Genomic DNA, 17,813 nt, shown 5'->3' on the forward strand with positions numbered 1-17,813 from the left:
TCTATCCAAGCAGCATCTTGGACTGAACCAAGGCACTACACATGTCTTTTTCGATAATACGTTTAACTCAAATGTATGTAACTACTTTCATTTCATCGCAACTTTAAGAGTGTGTGTATCACATTTCAGCTGCATATGTTGTGTGAACCTGTCAAAATGTCATGTGGAGCAGTAAAAAAAACGATACTGGACTTGACAGCAAACCCAAAGAGCATATTAGCTAATGCACAAAAGTGTTTACACAAAAGTCTCAAAGCTATAGCAGCAAAAAATAAAATAATAATAATTTGCTTGTATTCATTAATAATTAGTAATTACAAGTGTGTGTGTGTGTGTATATATAATGTCATTATATTATGTAATTAAAGCTCTAGAGAGACTCTTCTGAGGATATGTCTGTATCTCTACCTTTTTATAAGCCAGTTCAGTGTTGTCGGGTCCATGGGCATGATGCCAGCCTTTACTCCGCTCAGATGCCTCTCTAAGAAGACACTGAATGTTGTCTTCCAGGTACGCCCGATAATCCACAGGCTCGCCCAGGGCATTCACCCCGAACCCGTGCAGAGGCAATGGCTGGGCATCAGCAGCCACATAAGAATTCCTAGACTGGAGCATCATTTCATGCGGGATCTGCAGAAAGAAACAGGGACAGAAAGCTGATCAGTGCAAAAATGATTCCCAAAATTAATTCCTGCCACTGTTAATGTATACTAAATATGCAAGAAGACTTGAAATGTTTTGCCTGCAATGGATGCAGACAATGACATTAGAAATTAAAATGTGGCTACCTGGAACAGCTTCTTGCATTCCGTGATCATGTGACTGAGGCAGTGTGTGGCAGCCATGTTCTCACTTAAGTCCTTTTGGACTGGCTTGTCTCCGCCTTTCCTGCTCATGAGCCTTTAACCAAACCGAACATAAATAAAAATAACCAAAAAGTTGACAAAAAAACAAACAACCAAAAAACTGTTCTGAGAGAGATTGGAGGACATTTTGAATGCTGTTACAAAAACTGGTTGTAATCTTTGATTCCATTCTGTTGTGATGTTTACATTCCATCAACTTTTTAGAACATTAAATCGCTTTTCTTGTGGGGACCAGCCATGGAAGCAAAATGTGACACACACCTTGGTGAAGCTCCATCTTTCTTGGAGGCATTCAGGTGCAGTATGGAGGGTGCGAGACAGACAGCCAGACTCTCTGCAGTCATCTGGTTTTCCTGTGCAGATGCAATATCACTGAGGAAATAGAGCAACGTCTGTAGAACCTCTCTGTTCTCATCAGGCAGCAGGATCACGGCTGCCTGCACGGCCTGTAAACGCTGCTCTGCTGGAACGACTACACACACACATACACACGTGGGGGAGAGTTGTAAAGCTTACTGAAGCAATGATGTGTTAAAAAAATGTGTGAGCCTGACTGTGTGTGTCACTCACACTGATATGCATGTAGAAAAGTGTCTGTAAGCTTGGAGGTGAGCACAGGTTCAGGCAGATCTCTAAAGTACTGTTTAATCAGGTCAGCCACATCATAAGCTGATTGGCCCTGGTAGGTCACATGATCGGGGCAATTCTCATTGAGCTGTCTTAGGGCCTGGATCCGGGATTTAACCCCTGATTTCCGGAATATTCCCACCTGTAGAGAGGAATTAGAGATAAGAAACTGTGTTTGTGTGGTTGAGCGTGTGTGTGTGTGTGTGTGTGTGTGTGTGTGTGTGTGTGTGTGTGTGTGTGTGTGTGTGTGTGTGTGTGTGTGTGTGTGTGTGTGTTTGCTTGCAAACAAACCTTCTCCAGACACTGGCTGCGTAGGTATCTCATCGCCTGCTGGATGCTCTGAGGCAGGGGCTGACCAGTTCGCTGGACGTTTACTATCGGCGGAACGCCAAACACATGTTTATCTTTGTAATCTGGAACTTTGGAACGCTTCATAAACTTTGGAACCACCCTGACCAAGGACAGAGAGAGAAAATAAAATATATTTTATTTTATTTAATGACTCATACAATGATAACTGAACAGGGAAATGAGACCCAACATACATGAATTAAATTATGTATTTACTTCTTTTTATTTAAATAAAACATTTTATTATATCATTTAATTGGTTATTAGCTTATTAATTATTTAACTAAATATTTACAAATTTACTGATATGCTTTTTTGTTGTTATTATATGAATGTATAAACGAGAAAAGGAGGTTTTAAAAGCACACTAGTACAAGAATCCAATACATGGATGTCCACAATAAAACCTGAAATGTCACATCATTGCAAGATACACTTAAAATCATGGCATCAGGCTGTAGTGAGAGAGCAAGAGCAAATGGAATTGCAATATGTATAAACCCTGTGAAAATTGGATCTGTTCGCTGCCTATGACACTGACACAGATGCAGGCCTTTGACAGTGGGGTGTGTGGGAATGGACGAAAGTGGAAAGATAATGCCTCCTCAGTGACTGGTGCAGAATGAAATGAATCATATTTTAGATCTTCGAGCCAAGACAGGGTCTGATAGACCTATAAGCTTATCATCAGAAGTCCTTTCCTGCAGCCGGAGTTTAAAATGGACAAATGCAAAAATTATGAACCAATTTACACTTCGTTCCTGCAATCATTGCCAAATAAAAATGACTAAAGAACTAAAGTATGTGTGTGTGTGTGTACGTACATAAAGAGAACTGTAATTTGGCAGAGGTAGATATGGAATGTAATTTTCATAAGCAGTAAAAAGCCAGTGGGGGAACAGATAGAGAAACGGAAAGATACTGTCATTAACTGCATCTGTTAGAGCTGTTTACTCAACTGATTGTGCCAATAAAAAACACTTTTGGTGGAAATGAGATATCCTGCATCAGACATAAGAGAGCATTAATGCCACAGCTGACCTCATGAGTCAGATAATGTGTCCACTAACAACAGCACACATTTTTTAGAATGGGAACATGCCTTGTGCTACAATCTTGGGTGTTATTTAGAACATTTATGACAATGTATGCATGAAGTAGAATGTGTAATCTCACCAGTTCCAGCCATGTTTGCTGGTATCCGTGTGTTTCTCTAGGATGGCGGTCAGTCGCAAGAGGCTGAATTTCTGCAGCAGGTTGAGTTGGGCGGCCGACTGCCTGTTGATTTCTAAAGACGCAGAAGTCACGCTCGGACGATGAGAGTTTTGGAAACTGTGCCAACGCAACTTTCTGAGTATAAAGAAATGGGTGGAAGAAAGACAAAAGTGATCAAAACAAAAATAAATAAAAGGATGAACAGATGGATATAAAAGCAGCCCTTTCACTCAGTGCACTCTCTTGGATGTATGGGACACATGTAAACTTTATGTGACAAAAAGCCTCAGATGAATGATATTCTAAAATGTAAAAATGTACTTGATTACTTATTTTCAGAACATACATTAATTAGTCTTAAGCATATAATTTATATTTGCCAATATAGGGTTAATGTATATCCTACACAATTGTACTTAATAAAAGTTAAAAAAAAAAATGTTTTAAGAATGTTTAGATATTTTTATTGGAAAACATTAAGACAAAAAAATCCTGTGAAAACTGTAGTGAACTGAATGGGTGTACCCCAGAGTTCCACTCTAGGCCCTTTAATCTTCATCAGTGATGTGTTTGCATGAAGTGGAAATATATTTTTAATATGGAAAAAACAAACAAATCCCAAACACAGATGAGCTGCAAGAAGGCTTTCAATTGTACACACAGCTGTCACTGTCATCAGACTCCAGTTTAACAAAAGACAAAATGAGTGTCCTGTATCCCTCTCTCTCCATCACATTATTTCACACAGAAATAGAAACACCTGATCTGGATAAGTGCTAACTGCACTCACAAGCGTGGACAGGATATAATTTCCTCTTTCTATTAAGTCTAACCATCAGATTTACGCACCTGCTGGGTCTCGTGAGTGATGCTCCCACCCCTGAGTCCCTCCTCTCTCTCATTCCTCCTTCTCCTTCTCCCTCATTCACTGAGTTTCCTGCACTATCGTAATCGCTCACTGTCGTCCCAACATCTGACATGGATTGCTCATCATAATTCAGACTGCTGGGTAATGTCGTGTCTGCTGTGGATGCAGTCTCCGCATTGGATTGGTCTTGCGACGGAATGCCGAGCGAGCGCGACCATTCGTCAATGTTTTGCTGTAGCCCGTGTACGTGCTGTAGAATGTCGTCAAGGTGCTGGAAGGCTTTCTCTTTTCCAGGGTCGAAAATGTCACATGGATTGCCTGGTGTCTCTGAAACATTGTCGTAAATGCTTCCAATTGAGCCCATAGAAATTCTTTTCCTCCCAAAACCTGAAAGAAAATCTTGCGACCCACTGCGACTAATGCTTTCATCCAATGAAAGGTCTCCATCTTCTCCTGCCCAGTCACTATGTTCAGGGCTTTGAGAAACGGAGACCAGACAGAGACTTTCGATTGACAGAGACTTGGGGAAGGTTCCAGGCTTGTGGTCAAAAGGGAGGTGGACCACACGATCCTCTTTCCTCTTACTGTTGTTATGATTGGTTAACTTTGGCATCTCCCAAGTTAACTGGTAGTCCTCAAGGTAAAGGCACGCTCTGTGAGGCTTGTGCAAAGTGGCTTTCTGGCTAACATTACTGCGGCATATTGTATGTGATCTCCATGCCTCATCTTTGGTGATTCTGAACTTATTCGTGGTTTGTCCAGGCAAACTTGCATCGGATGTGCAGTGCAGACCTGAGGGTGGCTGATGTCGAGTTACTGTTGAAATGCTCTTTGGGACTTTCTCTCTCTCACTATCCCGCTTCTGTATTGATTCTTTCCTTCGTAAAAATGATCTAGAAGGGCGCTTCGGCTTCTCTCTTACGGATGGCAGGGAAGATGAGGATCCGGTGTCATCGTTCTCATCTTGGCCAGGTGAGAGACAAACTGACGATGCACCTTCACCCACTGTGACGTCACTGAAAGCCACAACCTCTGGAGAAGTTGTTTCCCGGGCACTGTCTAAGCTCAAGCTGCTAGTGCTGAGGTCAGAGGTCAGTGAGGTGACTTCTAGGAGACTGATGTCACTCAGCACACTATCGCTACTACCCGAGGGTCTTAAGGTTGAGGCCCGGTTGCCAGGAGGGACAGGGGTGGGTGAGAGAGTGCGGAGACGGGACCAAGTTTTACTCTCACGCTGAAAAGCCCAGCGGGAGCTAAGGGCACATGCGTCATCCTCCTCTGAGTCCTCACTCTGCTGATGGTAACACAAACATGCACACTTAGATAACGAAAAGCTTTTTTTCCATTTTTGAAGTATTAAAAAGAAAAGTAGCAAACCAAGAGTACCAGAATTCACTCTACTAAAAATAGCATAAACACAAGGACATATATACATTTTTAAAAGGATTGTTAAAGTTAAGTTTAAAAGATAACATCCAGTGGAAGTCAAAATTAATGAAAACAGACAAGCAAAGAGCAGTTGTCGGCAGACCAAGAGATCACATAATTGGATTAGAAGTGGACGGCATGTTTGTTTGTTTACCTGTTTACAATGAAAATGAACCTCTAAGCTCATCGCAGCACATTTGTTCAGGGTCGTTAGCCTCCTAAACACACACACACACACACACACACACACACACACACACACACACACACACACACACACACACACACACACACACACACACACACACACACACACACACACACACACACACACACACACACACACACACACACACACACACACACACACACACACACACACACACACACACAGAGAGAGAGAGAGAGAAGGGCATATTTGAGTGCTGTAGGGTTTAAATTCACATGAAATTTACATGTATATTCTTGGTTGAAGAGGCAGGGCGGCAGAGTGGTTAAACATCCTGATTGCTAAATTAAAAGTGGTATGTTAGATTTTTAAACACTCAACCATGAAAAAAAATTATAATACAAAACTGCATGACTCATCTTCAGTATCGACATTCAAACATGAGTGAAAACTCACTTTCAGTAAAACATATGCTAAACGCATAAATATAAATTAATAATACAAGCATTAAAACACTAACATAGGAAGAGATGCGCGTAGTCATAAAATCAAAGACAAGTGGTCATTCACAAGTGGTCAATCTGGTATAGTAATACCAGGTGTAAATGGTTCCTTCAAGTGCACCTGGAAAGCTCATACCTACGAGTCCGATATGCGTTATTACAACCTCACGCATTTAAATCAGAAACATAACATGAAGGCAGCCTGAGCAAAATAAAAATAATTATATTGTGAATAATAAACCCAAAAATCTGAATTCAAAATTATGAAAATTATTTATTTCTATTACTTATTTATCCTTGGTATTTAATTTTTGTTTTTTGTTTTTATAAAGCAAACTTTACACTTGCTTTATATAAGCTGTTCACACCTTTAAAATGATTAAAAATAGGATGTAAAATTAAAATTGTGTGCAAAATCATTCATTTCCATTCACTACAGACTTGCTTTCCACTCAATCTCTGGATTACAGATATATGATATTATCTATTATTGTAAATCTGTGTTTCCGCCATGTTTCACATCAGCACAGCCCTTCCAATGTCACAACTCATGTATTACCTAGAATTCAGACTTTAACACTTGTAAATACAACTTCGTTTGGTCATTCATGTGCTCGGAACTCATAATTGCTATATTTCAAACCTCACTTGAAGGACACATTTACACATGTAGGGCACATGTGTAAATGGGCCCAATGCGTTCTTGAGCAAGACACATAACCCCAGATCGCCTCAAAGGGGACTGTCTCTTTAATGAGTATACTATTTAATAAAAGTCACATTGAATAAAAGTGTCAGCTTAATTCAAGTACATATTATATGTTCCTTTGGTTGTTTTAAAGCCACAAACAGTGATGTAAATGTAGACATATCAACTATTAACAGCAGTTGTCCAGGCTTAGAGCAGTATTTAGATTATTTGATGTTATTTCTGTAAGCAGTTTATCCAAGCACACATTCAGTGAGTGAGTGCATGTTTGTTGATGTTGACTGAGCCCTGATAATGTTCCCAGCTGAATTGCATCAATGCCACACTTGACAGAGTGATGAATGTATCAGCCCATGTATCTTTTCTAGAATGATTTGAACTTGACTTCGCTGCCCCCTCCATCTGCGCCCGATCGGCTCTGATATGGCAGAACTTTTGTTAAAGGGTAGAGAGACATTCATCACCATGTCATTATTTGATTATCAGTACGTTTAGAGTTCATGTGAGTGGCCTAGTAAGTGTACGAGTAAGTGATGCATTCATGTGTATTCAGCCCTCTCTGTTAATTAGTGCACTCGTGCTTGGTGTGATCTTATTCTGACTCTGAAGCGTGTATATGTAAGAAAGATGATAATGATTCAGCTGTGAAAATCATCACAGTTGAAGCACAGACACTACAAGATGCAGAGACATATAGTCCAAACTAGCCGGTATAAACACACAAGCATAAGTGACCATCCGTTTTGACTGATGTAGTCGATTCGCACCAATGATCACAGTTGCTCTCTTGAACACGCATCGTCACACCACAGTGTTTGGCGCCCAGTGACCACAGGATTTCTGTTGGACATAATACCTTTTCTGCATGACGGAACAAAACTAATTCTAGAAGACAAACAAACAAGAGGGGGTGTGTCCGGTGTGGCATTTGAGATACAGATAATAAGAGTGTGTGAGTTTGTGCACATCAATACATCAAACTAATTACTGTTTGTGAATAATAATCAGCAGGAAGGCAATAAGTATAGTGTTAAAGCTGCAGTCCGTAGTTTTTCCTCTTTGTCGCCATCTCTGTTCGAAAACTGCATTTGCAGTTATTCGCGGAATTATCGACTTCACGTGGGTTGTGCCTCGGCACAACACGGCACAGCGCGGATGAATCTAATGTTTTGAGGAGAATGTGCGGCTGTCAGTCACCGCGCCGGTGTGGATACTGTCATTCGGAATCACAGATTCTACATTTTGGGAAGTATGACCAACATAAGAATTTTCACCGTAAAATGTCATCTGAACAAGTAAGTAACATCCACTTTTGTTCTGACCAACTAAGGGAAAAAAAGAATTGCAGTAAATCGCGCTGATTAAATATAACGATCTCTTATCATTTCACATCAAACCGTGCAAATTATACTTTGTTCTCAAATTGTTAATGTTAACAACATCAGCATTGCGTGACTACATTTAATGCCCTTCCAATATTTCCCGCGGATATCCACCAGTACCACTGGAATTAAAACATTATTACAAGCTTACCGTTTTGAATCGAGCTAAGGCAAGCAGTTTTGAACACTGGCTGGTTATGTACTTGCTCAAAAATTTATTTTGGATAAATAATTAACCCAAAAATGTTACAGACTGCAGCTTTAACAATAGGCTAGCAAGACACTCGCATTCACACTCACAAAGACTTTTAGCTGTGTGTGTCATTATAGCTATTTTTGCTGACATGCTTGCCAGCTTTATTTTCTTTTTCTAAAGATTAAGAAAATTCTGATTATTCAGAATAATGACAAAACCAAACCTCAAAAAAAGAAAAACCCCAAAACACACACACACACACACACACACACACACACACACACACACACACACACATTCATATACACTGTATATATATATATATATATATATATATATATATATTCATACAACTATATATGAAAATTCATATTCATATATATATGTATATATATATATATATATATATATATATACACATACACACACTATGTTCACAATTTTTATGCAAGTGACATTTCAGTAGGATTTCAGCACAATAAACATTCAGATTTTACTTTTTCAAAGAAAGTGTTTGTTTGTTTTATTTGTCCATATCTTTTTAGATAACTGGTATCAATCTCAGACAGGTTTGTTAAATAGTTTGCCAGGTCTACTTAAATAAATGGAAACCCTACTTAAAGAGGTTGTTCCACATTACCAAGCAAGTCACAGTTCTCATGCAATATGGGGAGGAATAAAGATCTTCCTGAAGATGAAAAGCATGAAATGGTGCAATGTCATATAAAAGGCATGAAAACAACTAATATTGTGTGAAAACTGAATGGAGATTATCAAACTATCATAAGATTTGTGAGTAATTTACAGCACAAGATAACTCGGTCAGATAAAGGCTTATTAAGGCAAGTTTCTGTAAAAAAAAAATATATATATATATTTTTTTTTTTTTTAAAAGGATAGCTATAAAAAGTCACTGTTGAGCAGCAAACAGTTGCTGATGTCTCTGGAGTCTCAAGAACCTTCCCATGCTGGCTGCCAGTAAAGTTGCATTTCAACCACCTCTAACCAAACCTCACAAAGAGAAACACTTTCTTTGAAAAACTAAAATCTGAATGTTTATTGTAAGACAGTCTCTGCATGGAGCAAATTCAGACACAGTCAGGGATCTTTAAGTGCACTAGTATCCTGCTGTGGCAAAAAGATCAACAGATGAGCTCATCATCTCACCAATGCAAGAGGGCCATCGGGTGTGTGGTGGCCAGAATACATTCAGGCCAATACAACAAGTGATTCTGCAAGGAGACTGATTTTTATATTGCTGTTGGAAGAGTGAACATCTTAACTAGGAAAAACCTTGATTCCACATAATAAACAAAATATATAAATACACACTAATTTATACCCACACTATGCATGGTGCTTGTAATGTCACAGCAGTTTCAAATTAGATTTGAGATTAAGACCTTTAAAGTCGGCATGAAATGAAAGTTGCAATAGTCTTTTCATCCCAGTTGTGATGTGTATCCGAGTAAAACGGCTTCTGGAATGAGAAAAAAAGGTAGGGCGGAACTTGATTTCATCCTTGGGAATTGACTGGATCGTAGGAAGTTGAGCATTGTTAACTAAATGGAGGCAGATCTGAATCCCCGTTTGAGTCAGTTGTGGAGGCTATTAGTCCCACCCTCAGCCGAGACATGCGTCATTAAGAGAACGGGCGTCGTTTTGGAGGGGGAGGGGTGGCAAATGTTTTTGATTAAAGATTACAAGGGCAAAAAAAAACGAATAAATTATTTATAATAAGAACAGCAACATTGTTAAAAAAAAAAAGAAAAAAAAAAAAGGTCTATTTTTATTTCATGGTGACTTTAAGACCTGCACACATAAAATTAAGACCGTATGTCCATAAAAGACCTGCACAAATAAAATTAAGACCGTATGTCCATAAAGAACAAACCTTTACAATTTCAAAAAAAAGTTTCATTTAACATACTGTGGCACACATTCAACTGCAAAATAGGGTAACTGAGTATTTAAAATACTTAAGCTGTTTATTTCAATGTATACATGTGTACTGAAACTGGCTTAAGAAATACACATGCATTTATTTAATTAGCAAAGCATACATATGTGATTAAACCATTGCCTTTTGATGTTTACTAATCACATTAGGCCGTGTAGTGATACCCCTTTTTCCGTCTTTACATTTTTTTCGTCTTAACTGATATAATGTTAATATACCAACCTATTGAAGTACTAATGTTCATTTTGTACTTAAATTGGTGGTGATGAATCAAAGCTCATCACAAGCAGCTTTTCCACAAGCTGAGAAAGTAAATACTAATATATAAAAGGAGCACAGAGTGTCATACACACAAATACAATACACCATCATGGTAATGACACTAAAGTAATGCAATAAACATTCATTTCACAACATTAGATGTAACATAAAACCCTAATGTACATAACTGATAAGAAAAGAAATATTAGAAACAATTGAAAATACATTGAATGTGAAGTGTCACGCAAGGAATTCTGGGAATGCCAATTTACTTTTCACTGTAAATTATACAATGAATTGTTCTTTTTCACTTCCAAAAACTGTAAATTTAACAGTATTTTATTATAAAATTACATTAAACGTAGGTTATCTATTAGTTATTCGCTGTGTATAGTAAGGAAATTTGCTGTTAACAGACTTTTACCATTAAAATCACAATCATTTTCCCTAGCTCACACAAATCCAGCTTCCTTTTCTACACAGCTTTAAATATAGATAACTATGGAAATGCATATGACGTAGAGTTCTAGAATTTCAGATTCAGCTATGTGTGTGTGTTCATAATTCAGTTCTCTTAATTCATCGAGCTGTCTTGATGTTTTTTTATCAGTAACTAACAGCCAACCATACAGTGTGTAACTAGCCACTGTGGGACAAACGGTACATTCAGTCTCTATCGCTCTCTTCTTCTATCGCCTTAGGACTGACAGCAGTTGCACCCCAGGAAATATAATTTCCCCCTCTTTGTGTATTCGCTATATTTTAGAAAAGGCCATTCACTCCAATGTGACTTCTGCAGGTGTGACCAGTCACTTATTCTGTTATTCCACATGGAAGGGTGAAAAAAAGAGAATAAAGTTGATAGTAAAAAGGACAGACTGAACCACGAAGCACAGCAAGGCCTGCTAACACAAGTGGACCTTCGCCATGGTGATCAAAGGACTATAGAAACTGACCGATGCCCTCTCATGACATGTGACTCATTATATTAAATATATGTCATAAAAGTACTATTATTAGAATACTTTATGATTTTTTATCATGTTATTCCACCATGATTAATGCCATGGGTGTTAGTCACAAAGGAGGAGTGAAACTCAAACCAGAAGGGATTATTGTGAATGATGGAATATATTTAAAGTGCTGTAATAAATATTTAAGTGAATATGCAATGGTTTCTCACCTGCATAATGCCTTGAGAGAGTCCTGATCCAGAAACTCATGGTCTCTCCTCACAGCAGAGATCTCAATGGGGAACAGAGAGGCTGAGGGCACACAGAGATGCACCAATTAAGGCAATCATTCAACTACCCAATGGGGCTAATTAAAAAACCTCCTGAGAACTAATGTAACATTTAAGCCAGTGGTCAGAAAAAGAGAGAGATTAATCCCACAAACATCAGAGGACATTTCAACTTTAACCCACATATAAAAATGTACATGCTGCGTTCACAAAATTAGAAAATCTTGAGATAGTTGTCTGACAGCATTTTCCATTACAAAACACTGACAATACACACAAACATTAGCATACACATACATCAGTATATAAAATTGATTTACAAGTTGCTTTCATGGAGTAAAGCGTTCTAGAGTGATAAAATGCATTATTATTATTATTATTATTAGAGATGCACCGATACTATGGGAGGGTTTGAGCATAAGCTGTCTTTATGTGTGGATGATCTTTTGTTATGTGTCTGACCCTGGCACTCCATTCCTCTAGACCAAAATCTGCCAGCAGATCCAGTACCAATTTCAGGCTATAAATTAAATTTAAGTAAAAGTAAATTAATGCCCATCAATATGGCAGCCTTCGAATAGCCATTAGCATCTCTGCTTTTCAGATCTTCTTTACAGAGTTTTAGGTATTTGGGCAAAAATGTGACAAAAAGCTTTGTAGACTTATTTGATCACGACTTTGTCCCTTTGCTTAAGTGTTTTTTAGTATGCTTAAGGATTTTAGTTGTCGTCTCTCCTCCCTATATCCCTGGCTGGTAGGGTTCACTGTATTGAGCGTACTACACAAAGTTTTATATTTATTTCAATGCATTCCTATTTTTATTCCAAAGTCCTTTTTTGTTGCACTTGATAGCTCTATTTCTAATTTTCTTTCAAATAGAAAGACTGAAAAGGCATTCTGCAGAAGACAAATCAATTGGGTGGTCTGGCTTTTCCAAATTTTCTAATATATAATTGGGCAGCGAATATACGCTCTACTCTATACTGATTCCATTCAAGCAACTTAGTCAATCCCTCATCCTGGCTACACATTGAGAATGCTTTGTGCAAGTCCTCCTCCCTGGCTGCCCCTTTATGCCTTCCAAATACATGTCCGAGATGAAATATTCAAATAAAAAATAAAAATAAAAACAGTCTTATCTGGATTTTTGCAGCATTTTGGTGTTCATAATGCGGTCAGTGTTCACTCCAACCCTCTGTTTTACCCTTCCATTTTGGACAGTGCATATGTCTCTTGGAGGGATCTTGGATTGTTGTTTGTATATAACTCAGTTGCACAGAAGGTATAGTTTTCATAAACAAATATTTAATAAAACATACACATAATTAATAGTAAATAAGCTCCTCTCTACTGTTTTTTATAGCTAACTAACGGAACTGTGAACATTGGATGATTTTCCTGAGATAAATGCAACATTAAAGGGGTGGTATAATGCCGTTTTCACAATATGTAAAATAAGTCTCTGATGTCCCCAGAGTGTGTATGTGAAGTTTTAGCTCAAAATACCCCACAGATATTTTTATATAGCATGTTAAAATGATCACTTTTTGAGGATGAGCAAAAACACACCATTTTGTGTCTGTTCCTTTAAATGCAAATGAGCTGCTTCTCCCGGCACAGAGGGCGGAGCTTCAAGAGCTCGCGTCCTTTTACCTCACACCGACATGCACTGAAAATTTCAAAAACTTTTAGCCTTTTATGTTCAAACCGGAGTCAGACAATGATGGAGAGACTCAAGAAGAAGTGACAACATGTACAGTAGAAGCAACAGGACATTTCTGAATGGTTAGTTGATGAATTTATGTAGCTTATGTGTAGTTATCTTCTAGTCATTGATTTGCATATTCTGTCTCGATAATCTATAAATCGCGTTCACGGGGGCGGGTTTATGTTAATTCTAGGGTTAGTGATGTCACAAACCCGGGAGGAATGTTGTGTAGTCCCTACAAGCCGTTTGTTGTAGTCCTTAAAAAGCGATTTCTGTATAAGCAAATATCTCCCTTTGCTTTGAAATATGAGCGTTGTAACTTTGCAGATGTTGTTTATGTTCAAACAGCAACATTACACACTAACTAAAGTTAGAAAAGTGAAATCATAATCAACCACCCCTTTAAGTGACATTGTTCACAAGCTGTTTTATTGACGTCTTTCTGCGGTTTTAACACTGATTGAGCAATTACATGGGACATGATTCATTTCGGAAAGTTGTACTGTATCTTTCAAAATACCTTCTGATGTTCATGTATGTTTTTTCATGCTATAACTTGTATTAAAGTGGAAGAGATGACTCGCGCTCCGCGCTAAACAGAACTCTGTCATGTCACATTTAAGAGTGTCAAACGCCATTGAATTTAGTAATAAAACTGACAGAATTTGAAAGCTGAGACTTTGTTTCGAAGGCTTTCTCCCTCCACCCTCAAAGTACATGCTGCCGCTATTTCTGCATATCACGACCACATAGATGGCAAAACAGTAGGAAAGCACAACCTGGTCGTCAGGTTCCTTAGGGGGGCGAGATGGTTGAATCCTACTCGACCCCCCTCAATACCCTTTTGGGACCTTTCCCTGGTGCTTCGAGCAGTCCAGGATGTTCCCTTTGAGCCTTTGCAATCAGCAGACTTAAAGCTTCTCTCCATGAAGACTTTGCTGCTGAATGCACTGGCTTCTATCAAGTAGGGGACCTGCAGGCATTTTCAGTCAACGAATCGTGCCTAGAGTTCGGGCCGGGTGACAACCATGTTGTAATGAGACCCCGGCCTGGCTATGTGCCCAATATTCCTACCATTCCCTTCAGGGACCAGGTGGTGAACCTGCAAGCGCTGCCCCTGGAGGAGGCAGACCCAGCCCTGGCTTTGCTCAGTCCTGTACGTGGACAGAACTCAAAGTCTCAGGAACTCAGACCAGCTCTTTGTCTGTTACGGAGGCCAGCAGAAGGGAAAGGCTGTCTCCAAGAAGAGGATGGCCCACTGGATAGTGGATGCCATCGCCTTGGCTTACCAAGCACCTGAGCTTACCTGCTCCGATTGCATGCTCACTCCACGAGAGGCGTTGCATCCTCCTGGGAGCTGGTATGTGGCGCCTCGCTAACAGATATCTGTAGAGCTGCGGGCTGGGCAACACCTAACACGTTCGATATCTCGATATAGATATTATAGCCTACGTGTAGAGCTGATCTCCTCCCGTGTTCTCACCCTAAACGGGTAGAAGCACTGAGAGGACCGGCTCTGTCGGCTTGCTGCACCCTACTGTGCACCCTTATTGCTCCAGAGTGAAAAACCTGTTGAGTCCTCCAACACCCTAGGCCCGGATGTGGCGGAGCGTCTGGCGCCAGGCCTTTATCTGTTGAATACTTGAGAACCGGGTCTAGGCTGGGTCCCATGTGTGTGACCCTGCAGGGATCCCATATGTGTATTTCTTCCACGGCTGCTCCCAAACGGAAGCCAGTGTCTTTCCCTTGGGCTAAGTCACCCAGTATTCATATGGAGTACAACTTTCGGGTTAGTCCATATGTATATCACCACATAACTCCTTCGGGGAAGAATTTTGAGATGGTCCTCACTGCAGAACATCAAATCCACGGGGAGGAGTCGGATCTAGATCCAACTCCTCCCAACTTACATATCCTCCTGGGACCCAAGAATAGACTTTTGTCCACTGTAGTGGACATTATATTTTAGTGAATTTCTCTGACATCATACATGTCACATGACACAACCTGGGTGTCCTGTAAAGAGCACATTCAGGGCTTTTCAGAGATACCAAATGTTTGGAGGTTTCACCATGAAAACAACTTCTCCTTGGTCTTTAAAAATGTCTGACATTAATTTAGTGATCAAATGTAGCATTCTTATGGAAATATGATAATATATTGTAATTATAATTTAAATTGGACTACTTTTCAAATTGTATTTCATAAAACAACATCTCAGGAAAATGTTATGGGGTTTCAAATAAAAAAAATACTTTCTGTTACAGAACAGGGCATTGATTTCAAACGTGTCCACTGTAGAGGACATCAGGACTTAAATCATGTTTATCAGGCATTTTAGGAGACACAACAAGTGAATATGGAAATAAATTATACATCAATATTCCTATGAAATATTAGATATATTATTATTAAAATGTTGCCAATTATTACTCCAATTATTACACTTCTTTTTTCATTAAATGTTGCTCCAAGAACACTTTAATGTGCAAATTAGATACAGTGTATAGATACATTGCATTGAATGGGAATATTAATTTACGGCCATTTTACCCACATATTGCATAAAGTAAAATGGTGTATCAATTCATTCCGTTATTTCTTTCATAACATAGTTGAGAATAATCTTTATATAAATTTTGGTTGAAAAAATCCTGAAACCCCAAAATGTATTGGTGATTGAAAAAAAAATCCCATTGTTTTTGCCTATACATATAATTTCTTGTCATTTTATTTTTTAAACAACTTAGTCCTGGCGTCCACTACAGAGGACATAGCATAACGTATGAATAAAATATTATTTTGCAAAAATGTTTTTTTACCATTTGTTTATTGTGCTCTAAACAGTGTGATGACATGGAAAAAAACTAAATTCAAAAAACTTTTTTTTTCTGGGTCTCAGGAGGATATACCTAAACCTACCCATCTCCACCCCCTGATCCCTAAACCTACCCCTAAACCTACCCATCTCCACCCCTTAATCCCTAAACCCACCCCTAAACCTACCAATCTCCACCCCTTATATCTGGATCCAACTCCACCCCCCGGATCTCGTGTACTGCATTGAGGTGCTACTGAGAATTTTGGTAACCCTCGTTTCCTGAAGGAGGGAACGGCGATGCCACGTCCCGTCGTCACATCTGCTGCGGCCCGATGGGGCAGCCAGCTTATTGGCACGGCTCCTCAGCAAAAAACTGAAGTGCAATCGCACCTGCTGCTCATTATATACTCGCGCTGCGTGGCTGTTGACATAACAGTTGACGCAAATGATTGCACGCCAATGTGCATTGGCTCGTTTAGTTTCACTCGAAGTAGATTGGCCTCTCTAGCGAGATTCCTGTTCGTCCGGCTCGACCTGGCGTCTCCGTTCCCTCCTTCAGGGAACGAGGGTCACCATATGTAACCTAGATGGTACACGTCAATGCAAATACTTCTGTTCAGTTTGATCACTGAAAATGGGTTGGAGCTCTTAATTTTGCACTTAAAGTGCAACAGACTGAGGCATTTAACCTGTCAAAAAAAAAATCGCTGGACACACCTAGAGGGACCGGCTAAAGATATATGGGTTTGTTGTATTATTAAAATATTTTTTAGGGGACAATAGAGAGGAGACAGGAAAGTGGACAGAGGGTGTGGTGGGATGAGATTGAGACATAAAGGTCAGATTCAAACATGTCCTTGTTAGCACAAAGGCTAATGTGTGTTTGGAGTACATATACAACAACAAAAATCAATGTGAACATCAAACAAGTAGAAGAACCTTGCTCTAAAATATAGAAATACATACACTGTAACAGGAGTTATGTCTTACATTGTATTAGTGATATTCTTCAAAAATGAGTTGGAAAAACAATTATGTACTGGCAAATAACAACCAGGGCAGCACTATTTTAGATGGAACAGAGAGTCAGAATGTGAGTGTGGTGTGTGTATACCTGCGTATTGTATGTGTGTGTGCATTTTTTAGTGTGTCAACATTGCTGAGGTGTCCCATTTCCAGCTTTTGTTTCAACCTCCTTCCCCTCTTGAGTTGCAGGTCCAAGTAATGACAGTAGTACAGGAAGATTGGCAGAAAGAATTAAGCTCACACAAGAACAAAGGGACAGGAAATCAACCTGCTGCTAAACAAAGTCAAATTTAAGTCAAGCTAGGCAATTCTACACTATTCAATTCAGAATGACACGCACAGTGTCAGTGTGAAACTGACATTTCTTTTGTTTATCAGGAACGAGAAGTACTTCACATCACTTTCTCTAAAAATGTCTTGGTTATGAGTGTCCTTTCACTCGTAACTTTCTTACTTACACACAGTAAAACACTACTTTGT

The 17,813-nt window shown here is 39.2% G+C and overlaps 1 protein-coding gene across 4 annotated transcripts in view; it reads right to left on the bottom strand.

The window, feature by feature from the left end:
* Positions 1–17,813, bottom strand: part of stard8 (StAR related lipid transfer domain containing 8) — a 62,768-nt gene that overhangs the window by 4,038 nt on the left and 40,917 nt on the right. For 3 of the 4 annotated variants that reach the window (XM_082169015.1, XM_082169013.1, XM_082169016.1), the window contains 9 exons: positions 11,719–11,800; positions 5,510–5,573; positions 3,909–5,221; positions 3,021–3,194; positions 1,785–1,944; positions 1,437–1,635; positions 1,128–1,338; positions 789–900; positions 409–630 (listed from right to left, as the gene is read on the bottom strand). In XM_082169015.1, the coding sequence (XP_082025141.1) occupies positions 409–630; positions 789–900; positions 1,128–1,338; positions 1,437–1,635; positions 1,785–1,944; positions 3,021–3,194; positions 3,909–5,221; positions 5,510–5,573; positions 11,719–11,800 (2,537 nt within the window). The remainder of the gene's footprint in view (positions 1–408; positions 631–788; positions 901–1,127; positions 1,339–1,436; positions 1,636–1,784; positions 1,945–3,020; positions 3,195–3,908; positions 5,222–5,509; positions 5,574–11,718; positions 11,801–17,813) is intronic. The other variant, XM_082169014.1, reaches the window with a different exon arrangement.

Source organism: Leuciscus leuciscus (assembly GCF_965113295.1).
Source record: "Leuciscus leuciscus genome assembly, chromosome: 5".
Classification (NCBI taxonomy): domain Eukaryota; kingdom Metazoa; phylum Chordata; class Actinopteri; order Cypriniformes; family Leuciscidae; genus Leuciscus; species Leuciscus leuciscus.